At 43.2% G+C, this 14,411-nt stretch overlaps 1 protein-coding gene and 1 pseudogene across 5 annotated transcripts; both read right to left on the reverse strand.

Annotated features, from left to right (window-relative positions):
• Positions 1–2,715: 2,715 nt before the first annotated feature.
• On the reverse strand, positions 2,716–7,019 carry LOC100502275 (uncharacterized). 5 transcript variants are annotated; one of them, XM_008646008.3, is made up of 4 exons: positions 4,239–7,019; positions 3,457–4,128; positions 3,321–3,381; positions 2,716–3,210 (listed from the first exon to the last, which is right to left on the reverse strand). In XM_008646008.3, the coding sequence occupies exon 1, from the start codon at positions 6,611–6,613 to the stop codon at positions 4,376–4,378; it is 2,238 nt and encodes a 745-aa protein (XP_008644230.1). In that variant the 5' UTR covers positions 6,614–7,019; the 3' UTR covers positions 2,716–3,210; positions 3,321–3,381; positions 3,457–4,128; positions 4,239–4,375. The 5 variants fall into 5 exon arrangements, with proteins under 5 accessions (XP_008644230.1, XP_008644229.1, XP_008644228.1 ...); XM_008646007.3 differs by having other exon boundaries at positions 3,296–3,381; XM_008646006.3 differs by having other exon boundaries at positions 3,321–4,128.
• Positions 7,020–11,084: 4,065 nt separating this feature from the next.
• LOC103627715 (2,3-bisphosphoglycerate-independent phosphoglycerate mutase-like) lies at positions 11,085–12,651 on the reverse strand (annotated as a pseudogene).
• Between the last annotated feature and the right edge of the window lie 1,760 nt (positions 12,652–14,411).

A 14,411-nucleotide genomic window follows, 5' to 3' on the forward strand; every position in this document is an offset into this window, starting at 1 on the left:
GCAAGGTACTTGCAGAGCATGACAAATGCGCTTCTACTTGTTCCCTTCCCCTCCCCTGCATCAAATCCATCAGTTCATTCTATCAAACAAAGTACTGGCAATATCATCCTGGAGACTTTTAGTGAAAGGTATGACTAATTTCTAGCCACAACCGGAAATAAGAAACTTTACAATGTTCTCCATCAAATGGCTACATATAAATGAACTTGCATAGAAGCGTCGCAGAAAACATATAAATGGCCAAACACGAAGCCCAAAAGATAAGGAAATGGTATCTACTGACTCGCTTGGATAGTTAGGCACCTATCCATTCTCCCCACTAAAATCATGAACAATACAACGGAAATTGCGTGGCATCGGCCACAGGATCAATTAAAGGGATTTATCAGTTTAGAGATTGAATTGGATATAATTGAGTATGATTCAATTGAGACTTTCTTAGGTGACCACGAGTCCTCTCTATATAAAGGGGTTGATGTATCAAAAAGAATGGAATGAAGAAAGAACAAACAATGCACTTCCCCTAAATACCTAGTCTCTCTATGCCTGCTTTGCCCAGTTATCTTCCCGGCAATGGACAATGGTTATTATCTCCAATAACCTAACGATCATGACAAGTTGCCTCAATTTGCCCTAACAATGGTTGAAAAAACAATACTTGGTGTTTGATTTGAAGAATCAATTTATTCTAAATGAGGTGGTGCATCATAAGTTTAGTCCATAAATTTGGTGTAATGAACCCACTCATATAATTATTAGCCTATGAAAAATGAAATGGTGATGTATCATTCCATTCCATAAACCAAACAAAAAAAATAAGGAGTAATATCATGATGGACTAACTCATTACTCAAACAAACACGCTATACGTGGTCAACCTCACCAATTTCATGTGTCTTGATGCCTTGATGGTGACACCAAGACTCATCATCGTTGTGCGTAAGGATGTAAATGGTCGGTAAATTTCCGGTACCGTTTACCAGATTTTTCCGACCGGTTTCAGATTTTTCGAGATATACGGAAAACGGGACGGAAACGGGATGTGTTATTACGAAAACGGTACGGTAAACGGTGAGACATATTTACCATCCGTTTTCGGAATTCTCGGGAAAATTCGGTATTTTCCCGTATTTTAACCGTATTTTTCTGGTCCACAAAAAAACAAAGGAGGCAAGAACTATACCTGTTAGGGTTTAGAGATTAGAGTTTTAGATGTCATGGAAGATATATCAAGTGATCCAGACGACATGCCACATGATTTCTAGTTTATGTATCGTGTGTTTAAGACTTATATACTATGTGGTTAAAACTTTAGTGAACATGTATGATCATTTATGTGTGGTCATGACTATGTATTGTATATTTGTGTGGTTGAGACTTGTATGTGAATGTGAATGAACAATCGTGTTTTAAGACTTATGTGTTGTGTGTTAAAATTTAAGAGTGGACATGTATGAGTGTATGACCAATTATATGTGGACAAGATTGTGTTTTGTGTACTTTTGTGAATGAGACTTGTATGTGGATGTGAATGAACATCTGTGTGGTTAGAATTTGTTTATTGTGAGCTTTTCCGATTACAATTACCGTTTCCCGATCAATTTCGAGCTATTTTGCTCGGATTTATCCGTTTTCGATATACCGGAATTTACCGGTCGTTATCCGTTTCCGACTTTCCCGTTTACCGATTCCGACCGAACAAAAATTTATGCGGGTGAAAACGGTGAGAGGTTTTTTCCGACCGTTACCGGCCGTTTTCACCCTTAGTTGTGCGGTTAGGAGTGAATAAACTCAGTTGGCCCTGCATTGAGGGGGTGTTTGGTTAGGAGTGAATAAACACAGTTGACCCTGCATTGAGGGAGTGTTTGGTTTGAGAAATCACTCTATTCAAAATGAGGTGGTGCATCATAGGTCTATTTCCTAGTAAAAATAAGGAATCACTCCATTCAAATTGATATATGCTAATACTTCCTTCTATTTGATTGTCTACAAGTTCGTAAAAATGATAAATCACTCCATTCAAAATGAGGAATTTGATTGTCTGCAAACCGTTTAATGCTCCCATATAGCTATGATCAAGTAAAAATATGCTTCCTATATACCATTCTATTGCTAGTGTCTAGCTGATGACATAGACCAATATTTAACTCAAGCTAGCAAAAAAACCGTTCATACTAGTTCATCAATTGCTCTGCTTCTAGTGTTGCTGTTACTGTTACAGCATCAACAAGGTTATATCCAGAAACCTGTACAGGTACCATCCTGATGAGTGCACTAACTGAAATTTCAGAAAATATGTCAAGGGATTTCTGTATATGAACAGAAACCTGGGGAGGTCACTGCAAGTGAAATGCACAAGTAGAGCTACCACTTGTCATCATTCAGTTCACTAGAAAACAAGCAAACTTGCCATTGCACATTCAGACTCACACTATCAGGTACCATTTCACACTGCCATTTCCAGAATCAAACAGATACACTAGTTTTCAGATAACGATAGCAACAGGTCTCACAGATAGAGTAACATACATAGTTAATGAGTCATGATGGCAACAATAGGTAATGAGTAATGATGTCGGATTGCCGCATCAGTTTGAAACTCGCCTTCTGGTTTTTCGGTTTGATTTGAGCTCTTTGATGCAGTATCGTTAGGGTCGGAATCAGAATTAGAACTTGCATCGAAGCTGATGCCGTACTCTAGGTCCGATTCCATGATATCATGAATATGCACGTAATCAATGATCTGAAGGTAAAAAACACAAGTGAGTAGTGACACAAGATTTATACTAGTCCGGGCTCTCCTAAAAGATAATACCCGTCCGTGGCTTCTTTTTTATATTTGTCTGTGCCCCCTTAGGGGCATCTCCCCTCCCTTTTATAGTCGAAGGAAGGGGTTAGTTACAAGAAAAATGAATATAGATCTCCTCCTAGATTACCGGATCTATCTCTATCTACAACTCCTTATATCTCGAGTGTTGTTGTTAAAATGCAAAATATTCAGATAAGACCTCCTTATCACCCAATCTTCTCTCCAATGTAGGATTCTAGACACTCAAGTCTGAGTCCGAACCCTAGAGGAATCCGAGTCCGAGTTACTGAAAGGATCTGATCCACGAGCAGAACCGAGTTGGGCCCATAGTCTTGCTTCTCGAATTGCTTGAGTGCTTGGGGTACCCCCGATACATATCATTCACGGTGTATGTATATACTCTAGTCATAATAATAAATTTGAAATGAAGCAACAGTTTAAATTGTTTTGCAGCAAACAAATGTAAATAAGGACATTGACTGATACCTTAACAAAAAGAAGAAGAATTTACCGTTGGTAATGATAATGACATAAGATACGAAAAAAATCATTGATAATGTACCAATAAAAATCTGATAAACAAAAAAACATATATCAATAATGACATTTGGATAAAATATCTAAAGCAAATCAATGAAGAGATATACCGGAGCACTGTTGTGCGCCTACGGCGCAGGCCGGAGCCACGGACGGGCACACACGCACCCGCGCACGGCCACGGGCCGCACAAGCAAGCTGCAGCCCTTAAAGCACAGGTGCTGAACTGCTAATTGTTGAAGGCCAGAACCTAAAACCGTGAAGCGCACACGCACCGCGCACGGCACGGAAGCCGCCTCACCCTTGCTGGAGAGTACAGAGAATTGGAGAGAGGGCGACGGCGACCTGCGGCTGCAGAAGCTGGAGAAGCGAGCAGCTGCGGCGAAGAGTCGAGATCGAAAGAGCCGCGAAGAAGAGGCTTCTGGGGTAATGAGCTGGGCCAAGGTATGGCTCGGGCCATACTTAGCCATATTAGGCCATCTGCCACTGAGTGAGGTCTAAGAAAGGGATAAATCGAGGCAAGACTTTCCCCCACAAATACAGAGAGGTTGATTCAAATCCGTGACCTAGTGACTTAGTGAGACAACTCTCACCACTACACCAGAGCTGCCCTTCTAAAAGATGAAGCTATAATAAAATTGAAATAGAGAACAACATGGCACAATCCTTGGGAACATACCTAGCAGTAGTTCTTTTGATCAAAGAACTACTGCATTTCCCGGTTGCAGCAAGAGCAACACTGGCAGCAATCTCTGATGTACTGAACACCACCAATGCAGCACCTGCAGACGCAATTGTCAAACTTTAGGGATCTATATCTGCCAATTAACAAATTCTACATGCCGATTGAAGAAGGCCAGAAATGATATGTGATTAAGTCTTAACGTTGCACCTTTAGCAGAGCTCAATATAAGTATGCAATCCATGTTTGGCTTAACTAAATCATTTATTTCCTTTTGTTCACTCACAGTTCCCAGTCAAATTTCATGCTTGAATAAATGACATTGACCAGAGACAGAAATATTGTCATCACCAGAAGTCTCCACAAGAGCAAACCCCGTTGCTGAACTTGTGAAATCTGACAGCATCCCTCACAAGAATATCACGCCCAGTAATCTTAGATATAAGCTTTGTAGCATTGTGACAATCTACACAAACCCGCAGATTCTTGACAATACGAATTGGCATTTCATGTGGAACAAACATTAATCCGAAGGCAATCGCAAGCTTCTCACTGTGATGGCTGACCATGTGAACCTTATCAGTATCTGCAACATCATGCAGCACTGAACTGACATCAGGTTTGTATCCTTCTTCAAGCATCTTGGAGTTGAGCCACTCGAGCTTTTCATAAATTCCCTTGGAGAAGGGGTGGGACTGGTCATCAGCAGAAAATATGTGAACTTTATTCTTATATTTGATCCAGCTACAACCTGGCTCCTTCTTCACTTGCCTGTCCCTCATTCCACGCCTTAGCTGGGCAACCTGATTCCAGTTACCTTTAGTAGCATGCATGCTGCATAGCAACACGTAGCTTGCTGGATTCTGGGGATCGATCTCTAAGAGATTCTCAGCAGCCCATTGGCCAATTTCCATGTCGCCCCGCAACCTGCAAGCACTCAGCAATGTCCCCCATCCAATTGCATCAGGGTGCATTGGCATCTGCTTTATGAACTCCTCAGCTTCTTTTAATCTCCCAGATCTGCTATACAAGTCAATCATACAGGTATAGTGATCATCTATGGGAACAATACCATGGTCCTTCTGCATGGAATGGAAGTAGCTGCAACCTTTCTCAACAAACCCCGCACGACTGCAAGCAGAAAGAACACCGATAAAGGTTACTCCATCAGGCTTCACGTCCTTAGCCAACATCTTCTCGAACAAATCAATAGTTTCTTTTGCCCTCCCAAACTGAGCGTACCCAGTGACAAGTGCTGTCCAGGAGACCTGATCGTGAAACAACATCTCATCAAACAATCTGTGTGCATCCTCAATGCTACCACACTTCCCATACAAGGTAACTAGTGCATTAGACACTGTGATGTAATGCATCAATCCTGACACAAGCGCTAGACAGTGGAACTGAGCTCCTTCCTCTAGGCTTGCTAGGTTAGCGCAAGAACTTATAACACTTCCTAGGGTGAAATCATCAGGATCAATGCCATCTCTTTGCATCTCAGAGAACACCCTGACAGCCTCCTCGCTGCACCCATTTTGTCCATAACCAACAATCAGTGCAGTCCATGAGATGATGTTTTTGCACGACATCCTCCTGAAAGCAGTTTCTGCCGGTTTGATGCTCCTGCACTTTGAGTACATGTCAACAAGCGCACTCCCGACAAAGACATTGTCATCGTAGTGAGTCCTGATTATGTAGGCATGGATCTGTTTCCCCTGTTCCAAGGCTGAAAGGGCACCACAGGCGGTAAGGATGCTTCCGAAGGTGTACTGATCAATAGCAATGCCCTGAAACCTCATCCTCCTAAAAAAGTTAAGAGCCTGTGACTCCAATCCGTTCTGTGTGAACCCCGTGACCATCGTGGTCCAAGTAATGCAATCCCTGTCCGTCATCACCTCAAACAACCGCCTTGCTTCTTCAACCATCTTGCATCGGAGCAGCCCGGTGATCATCGTGTTATACATCACCACATTCTTGCCATCCATTTCATCGAAGACTCTCTTAGCATCCCCAATGAGACCCATCTTGGCATACATACCAACCAGTGGGCTCCCGACAAAGGCGTTCACCCCAAACCCAAGCCGCAGAATCTGACAATGAAACTGCCTGCCAAGGGCGCGGTCACCCAAGGCCGATGCCGCCATGACCATAGCCGACATCGTGATCCGGCTAGGCCTGACGCTACTGCCCGCCCGAAGTAACGTGTGGTACAACCTGACCGCCCGAGCGTGCGCGCCACCGCCAGAGAAGCCGGCGATGACCGCGTTGTAGGAGACGGTGTCGCGCTGCGCCATGGACGCGAAGAGGGAGTCCATGTCGTCGAGGAGCCTGGCGTGGGCGAGAGTGGAGAGGAGCGCGTTGTATGTGAAGAGGTTCGGGTGGGGCGTTGCGTCGAACACGCGGCGCGCGCGCGCGTGGCGGCCAGCCTTGCCATAGGCGGTGAGCAGGTGGTTGAGGAGGTGGGTGGGCGGCGGGTGCGGTAGGGTCCTGAGGATGACGCAGTGGAGCGCGCCGGCTGCGTGCGGCTCGGTCCGGGCGGCGGCAGAGAGGAGGGCGGCGTACTGGCTGCTGAGCGGGCGGGACATGGCACGCCGCACGCGGGGCGGGGCGGGGGCGGGGGCGGGGGCGGGGCGGAGGGGAGCAGCTGCAGCTGCGTGTGTGGAAAACGAAGCGCATAGACCACGGGGCCTCCATCCATCGTCCAGTGATCGGTGCGAACCCAAGCCCACCACATAGATAGTGTTGCAAACTGGGCCTCCCTCTCTCGAACCCGTGGGCTTGCCCCTAGATTGATACGTAAAGAACAGACAGAAACTGCCTCAATGCGCTTCAGGCCAAGTCTGGTGCCGATTCTGCCACAGCCCACGGCCTGACACGAAGAACTGACGACTGCGCGCATCAAAATAGCCATGCTACTTGATACGGTGGAGAGCGGTCTTTTGCATTTTGGATACTTCTTGTAGCCATAACGGCCACAGATAAGGTTTTGAGTCTCAACTCTAAGAAAAAGTCTTCATGTGGCCGCCCCACACTTATAAGTAGTAGAAAGACCGTACGGGGGGATAAGAACCCATTGAATTAGGGGCACCATCGTCATGCCGTTAATCATTGTGCGAACAGTGACCAAATCATTGTGAGTGATTCAATGCTTTGCTTGCCATATCACGCCACGCTAGACCGTTCCATGTTGCTTTCATTTAACTCCACACGGCGTAAATTAATGACACGGCTCCGAGAACCTGTAGTACGAGGGGGTGTGCACAGTATTTGCTCGCCACTGTTTCATTTCACTAGAGATGGCCAAATGGGCGGCACGGCACGGCCCGGCCCGGGCACGGCCAGGCACGGCACGGTTAGGGCACGGCCCGTTTAGCCCGTTTAATAGCCGTGCCGTGCCGGCACGGCACTAGTGCCTAAGGCCAGGCCCAAGCACGGCACTAAGCCTGCTTAGCCGTGCCGTGCCGGCCCGTTTAGCCCGTTTAGCCCGTTTAGCCCGTTTAGCCCATATAGCCCGTTTAGCACTATACCACAGAATTGTAGTCAGATATTCACAAACACAGTTAAAACATACTAAAATAGCTAATATTGAACTGTTTAGTGCAATGGTTGACTCATTAAAAACCTATTTAGATAAAAACTCACCCTTGTGAGAAAACCCTATATAAGAAAAAAGAGTACAACACACAGCTAACTACTCGTGCTTGGATCTAATCATGTATAATCGTGCCTAACCGTGCCTAGGGGCTAATCGTGCCGTGCCCGTGCCGGCCCAGCGTGCCTAAGGCTCGGCCCAGGCACGGCACTACCTATCGGGCCGTGCCGGCACGGGCCCGACACTAGCCGTGCCGTGCCGTGCCCAGGCACTACGGGCCGTGCCGTGCTTCGGGCCGGTCCGTTTAGCCCGGCCCGGCTGGCCATCTATACATTTCACTGAGCCGGCAGTTGCAGTGCTCTCTGTTAATCACAGGATCCCGCCCCGCCCCCTACAGGTTGACGCTCCACGCCTCCATTGGTTGATAATGAAGCCGGCTGTGAATGCCCGGAGGAGACGCTGGAGCCAACCAACCAACCAACCACACACACGGAAGTGAACATTCGGAGCGCCAGACTGCATAGGCGAAGATCGTAGAGCCGCGAAGAAAACAAAAGGAAACTCGATTATGTGGTACTTACCGGAGCGGACTGTCGGCATTTCTGTCGATCTACAACCTACACATGTCACAAAAGATGGTCGATCCATTCTGTCTGTCGAGATCGGAACAGCGAGCCTGCGACCTTGTGAGTCCAGCCCAGCATCATCACAGTTGCAGGATCACTGAACCTTGCTTGAGGCTGCTGCCGAGATTGGTCCCGCGCGCGACTGAAAGATGCGTGCCACTCAACCCAACGCTCAACGTGCTAACCTCCAAGTGCGTCCGGTCCGGGACTATATGACTGGATGTTCCGTTTCCCGCCAACGATTTGCTCGTTTTCCTCCGAATCACTACCACGTTCGCAGCAAATAATAGAGAAAATCACTTCAATGTTATCTAAACTTATACCAATTCCTTCTATAACATTAGAATTTATAGATTTCCTTCAATATCATCAAATTTAAATTGTAATTCCTTTAATATCATCGTCGTTAGAAAGAATATAAAGAGTCTTTTGGAGTTGCTATCTTTCAATGCATAAACTGTCATACGCATTATCTATTGGAGAAACAAAATTTTGTATATCACACGTACATTTGTTTGTTATACAAATAGTTAAATGACTCGAGAAAATTTATTTGCTTGTCTGGTACAATTCCAAACAAGCTGTTTTGCTTGCTCTTTTCCACGCATAAGATCAAGTTTAATAATACAACCATATAGTAGTTAGGGCATGTAAATCCAGAACCCTTGGATCGGCTTTTTCACATACATCAGCAAGAAGATCCCTTCGATGCCAATATTTTCAGAAGAAAATCCCTCCAATTCTATTTTTTTATTCTGAATTTTTTTTAAAATCAAAACAATTTCTCCAAATAATAATCTCTCCGAAAGTTGCAGTAACCACTAACCAAGTAAATCGATGGTTGGTGAGGAAAATAACATCCACTCGCAAAAAAAAAACTCCCGGCTGATCCCTCCTGCCGGCAGGTGATGCACACGACAAGCGAACTGCCAGGCGACAAAGTCCCTTTTTATGAAATGCTTTCGCTTTGCCTTTTGATACCTGGTGACAGTCCGTTAATGCCACTACATGTAAGCAGTTTTGTTTGCCTTCCACCAAAAAAAAAAGCCCTCACTCCTGCAAACAGGGCACTTCAATTGTGCGTTGATTGGACCTTTTTTTAGATTTTAAATACCCGGGGGGCCAGGTCGTTCCTAATCTCAGGAGTCAGGACGTGTGCCGATTGAAGCCTTTTAGTATACTAGGTGAGTGCCCGTGCGTTGCAACGGAAACGTATAATAACACGATAACTTATGTATATATAAATGTGCGCTATATTGTTATAAGAAAATGTTTCAGAATCTATTTGTGATCCTACCCATACATAAATTTTGTTATTTTAATTTAGCTATTTCACCATTACATTGCAACCATCAGTAACATATATACTTCTATATATGATTTTAATAATGTCATTGAGTTATAATGATAGCACGATTGGGGAAGTGTTATTTACAACTCAAATCTCAAAAAAAGTACTAAGAAAGCACGGAAATAAGGTAATTAACTCTGTCACAAGAACCAAGTGAACAATGAAATATCTCCATTCCAGCAAACTACATGACAGCCTAAAACTCAGAAAAAGATCAATACAATATTGACCATATATCATGGCCATCACCACTTATGAAGCATGGATAATATTGATCACATCGTGCACCTCCAACATGCATGGAAAGCTCTGATTCCACCCCTAATGATGAAGAGGTCGAAGCAGAGGCCCTTGACGGAGTAGGCGTAGTGCGCGGCGATGGCGTGGGCGTCCCGGACGAGCTTGCCGCACCAGGCGAGGCGGAACTGCAGGAGCACGTGCGTGAGGTGCGCGACATCGGTGCAGGTCCGAAGCGCGGTGATTGCGGAAGCGAGGCCGTCCATGTAGAGACAGGGCTTAAAAGACCACATGAGCATGAGCCGATGAGAGCATTATTGGTAAACACCTGCTCAATATAAATGAGTCACAAGATATTTAGAATTGGAAAAACAAATTTACCAGCAAACAGATAGAAGTTTATTTGCAAAAGTAGGAATGGAAAGTATAGATATATAAAATGAGAATATAAATGATTCACAAGATATTTAGAACTGGAAAAACAAATTAACAAGCAAACATCTAGAAGACTATTTGCAAAAGTAGGAACGATACACTTCTTACTTAAGTAGCATGGTTAATTAATTGAATCATCATATAGTATCGGCTTGTAAATAAAATTAACTACCATAATGGAAACAAACCACTAATAACACAATAAATTGTAGAAAATCAATCAAAAACAGCTGGGAGGAAAAGACATCACGTATACATTCATAGGAACAAAAAGTATGTTGCAATCTGCAATTCAGAGTAGTGGTTTAATCAAGTATAAGGTAGAAGACATCAAGTAGTAGGCTAGTTTGTCTTGTTCACCTGCATTCATCAATTCCAGCTTGCTATAAGAATATCATCATGTAGCGGAGTACATTGATCTTAGAAAAGTGTCAAACACTTGATGAATTAGTTATATACTTCAGTTCTCATACATTAGAAACAATGAACGGGAGTACATTGATCTGTCAAAATATGGATCAGCATGGAAACAAAGTGCATGTGCCATTGGTAGTCTTACAATGCAAACCATACAAGCAAACATTAAAAATGCATCCATACGTATGTATTTCAGTCACATCAATAGATATCTGTGACGACAGTCACACACTTACAATGTCATATATCAAGTACCGGAAGCAACAATATCGTTCTCTCTAGCTGAACAGGGAAGCCATATGGCTGCTCAACGGATGTTGCGACCTGGTCCCATCGAAATCGAAGCTCCATTCCTGAGACAAATTAACAGCGAGATGAAACACATCGCCCACGGCCAATCACATTTCAAAAATCTCCATCTGTATCTCAGCAGCAGCTCTCCTCAGGGTCTCCATTGGTACAGCTAGCTAAATTCAAACAACAGGTGACAAGCATTATAATATAACTGAAAAATAGCAAGCAACATGTGTTGCATAATTTCCAAGCAAAGCAGAATTAAAAAGAAAAGAAAATACAACAGCAGCGGCACATTTTCTTCAAACAGGATTAGCACTTTCAATATACAGTATTAAGGCAGTATGGACAGAACAATGCAAGCAAATATCAGCCTAAATTAGCACAATGTCAACATACTCCTCTGTAGCTAGAAGATTACTCTAGAAAAAAACTCGTTTCTGCAAATGTCAAATATCCTAGTACCTATGCAGTATAAGATAGTGGAGATAGCTTGCGACATTATCTTTCCAGAAGACAAGTGCCCCTAACAGGTATGTACAAGATTGTATTGAGTACACTTGGTAATGTTGATTCAAAACAAATGAACGATGCTGGCTTAGATGACTCAAGAGATTTATGATATTGAAGTGAGCAAAAAAGGTATCAAGAGAAGGGCTGAAAGACATATAGTACTTGCCTGCAAGCAAAGCTGCGAATGCCATTCTTCACCAAGTACTCCCCAGATGTTCTATCTATCTCTGGTGGGGAAACAAGGTAGTGACTTGGAAGCTTCCACTCACCATCATACTGAAGCATCCCAGCATATCGAATTTTGGGGACACGTACACGGTCAAAGTTGTTAAAATCTGCATACCGTTAGTGCTTTCGCAAGCATAACCATGCGATCAGCCCAGAAGTTGATAGTGACAACTGCATCACCATCTAATACAGGTCCAACAGCTTTGCCGATGTCATCAACTATCACAAATGGGGGCAAGTATTGATCATTAGCCTTGGGCTGTGCTCTCAGTGTTTTCACAGCCTCAAGTGCACTTTTGAATTTGTAGGGTGCTTCTCCGAGCACCTAAGCATCCCAGCCACGTTTAACCACATCCCAGTCATTCTAGAAGGTATTAAACACAACAAAACTGTAAGCCAAGATGCTAGACAATGAACACTAATGCTTGAATACGACAAGAAACATTCACCTCATAACGGTCCATGGTAACATACATCCTTCCACCACCAGATGCAATCTGTGCATCAATACCCTTGCCTCGAAGCTCCAAAAGATCATTCTCTAGGGTCTCCACGAAACCAACATTGCTTCCATCCAAAAATGTCACGCCCATTGGTAAGGATGTGCACACGAATTTTTTTGCTCCTCTCTCACTGACACCTTTCAGAAGTAACTGGATAGAGCAAATAAAAGTAAATCTTGTGGTACGCTTGTAACTTAACTAATATAAATTGAAGAAATATTATTAGCAAACCTGTAGTTGGTCAAGGCGGGAGTGGACACCACCATCACTCAACAACCTAATAAGGTGAAGAGTACCATTTTCAAAAGATTCTTTGATGTAATTGAACCCATCTCCATCATAAATCTTTCCTGAGGCAAGAGCTTGATCAACAAGCTTAGCACTATAGACAAAAAGAATGCAGTACTCAGTCAGATCAGAGAACATCTAGTATGAACTCTTAAGGACTAAAGGTTTTATTTAAGACTAACATGACAGATGTGTACATGGCAGATGTGGAGGTTTTCTCTTCAAAAAAGCTACAGAGAGCTCTGACCTTCACCGATGCAGAGGCTGAGGAACAGCTCTCCTTCGAGGAAGACAGTGCTTCTGGAATATACAACCTTGGACTATATGAAAGTTCAAGGTAATCTTGGACACACATTGAAACAGAAAAAAATTGCTACTATGACATAATAACCTTATGGTCTACAATTCAAAAATTGCTCTCTGCAGTCACAAAACGTGCAAAAACAACAAACAATTCAAATTATTTGAGAGCATCATCTTTATAATATGAAATAAATATTGGACTGCAATTATCAGCTGGACAAATATCAAATAGTTCAAATTATTTGAGAGCATATATGCTAAAGAAATTTTGAGTTACAAACAATAGCTATCAGTTCATATAATCTATTTTACCAAATAAATAACTTCAGTATCCAAAACCGAGAATTGATACAAAATATCAAAAATATGCCATTACCGACATCAAGAATCAAGATAAACTCATACTCTAGTTGTTGGCTGATGCACAACTAAACTATACTCACTAAAGTAATACAACATAGAACATTTGAATCACTACATGATATGGCCCTTGTGACGTCTCAATAGGAGTCAATGCACTCAAAGGTCTCCAGGGCACCTATCACAAGCTCTACATTCTCACGGTCTTCTTTCAAAATATTGAGGAGGATAGGAAAACCTATTTTGAAAATTAGAAAGGAAACAATTGTAAATATACACCAATCTCATCAGAGCAGCTAGAGAACAAATATTATGGGTACAGAGAGAACGGAGGTGGATAAGGCAGTAAGCATCAAATCGACTTACCATCAAATATGTTGGCGATGCCAATCATGGTAGCAACTTGCCCCCACGACTGCCGCAGCGGGTCAGTCGTTCCCCTGGGTGGGTTTCAGATAAGGAGCGCGAGGGAATCAGGCACACAAACCTGCATGATGTTGCCGGTGCTCCAGGCGATGCCACAAAAGTTAAAGAAAATTGAGCAGATTAGGAGCAAACCTGTGCTGCTGACATACATAAACAATGTGACTGCTATCACTGCTGTTTACAGCAACAATCGATGATTCCAATTTCTAGATGATGAGCTAGAACTGGCAGCTTGACACAATTCTCCAGCACCTACAATGCAAAGCAAGCATATCAAACATAAACAAATATTCAAATCTCCAAGCAGCTATCAGATCCAGGAAGTCATCTGGACTAAAGAAGATAAGTATAGCATTTACCTTAAGGACTAAAACCTTCGATTCAAAATCTGAAACAGGTGAAGAACAGAAGGCAAGAGCAAGTTCTAAGACTCTTCCTCTCTTGTATATTTTAGCATCATCAGCTAGATTTGATCCAGCAGATAATAACCGAAGCATCCACAAACGTTCCGCTTTAAAATGCACAGAACTGCTCTGCAATAAGGTTGGAAATAATGGAATGCCCTGCAATGAGAAGGATAACAATAATATTACTACAATTCAATACCTCTGAATACACACTATGGAATCTACATATATGCAAATAAAAAGGAAAGAATCGTTACCTGCAGTCTGACAGAAGTGGAATGCATTAAAAAAATCTCATGACAGTAAATTGAGCATGTGAGCCATCCAGTAGCGTCAAAGATGCTTCTCCAGCAAAAACAACAATAATGGAAGGTATCTTCTGCCACTGTTCGGATATCCCATT

Source organism: Zea mays, chromosome 5, assembly GCF_902167145.1.
Source record: "Zea mays cultivar B73 chromosome 5, Zm-B73-REFERENCE-NAM-5.0, whole genome shotgun sequence".
In the NCBI taxonomy this organism is placed as follows: domain Eukaryota; kingdom Viridiplantae; phylum Streptophyta; class Magnoliopsida; order Poales; family Poaceae; genus Zea; species Zea mays.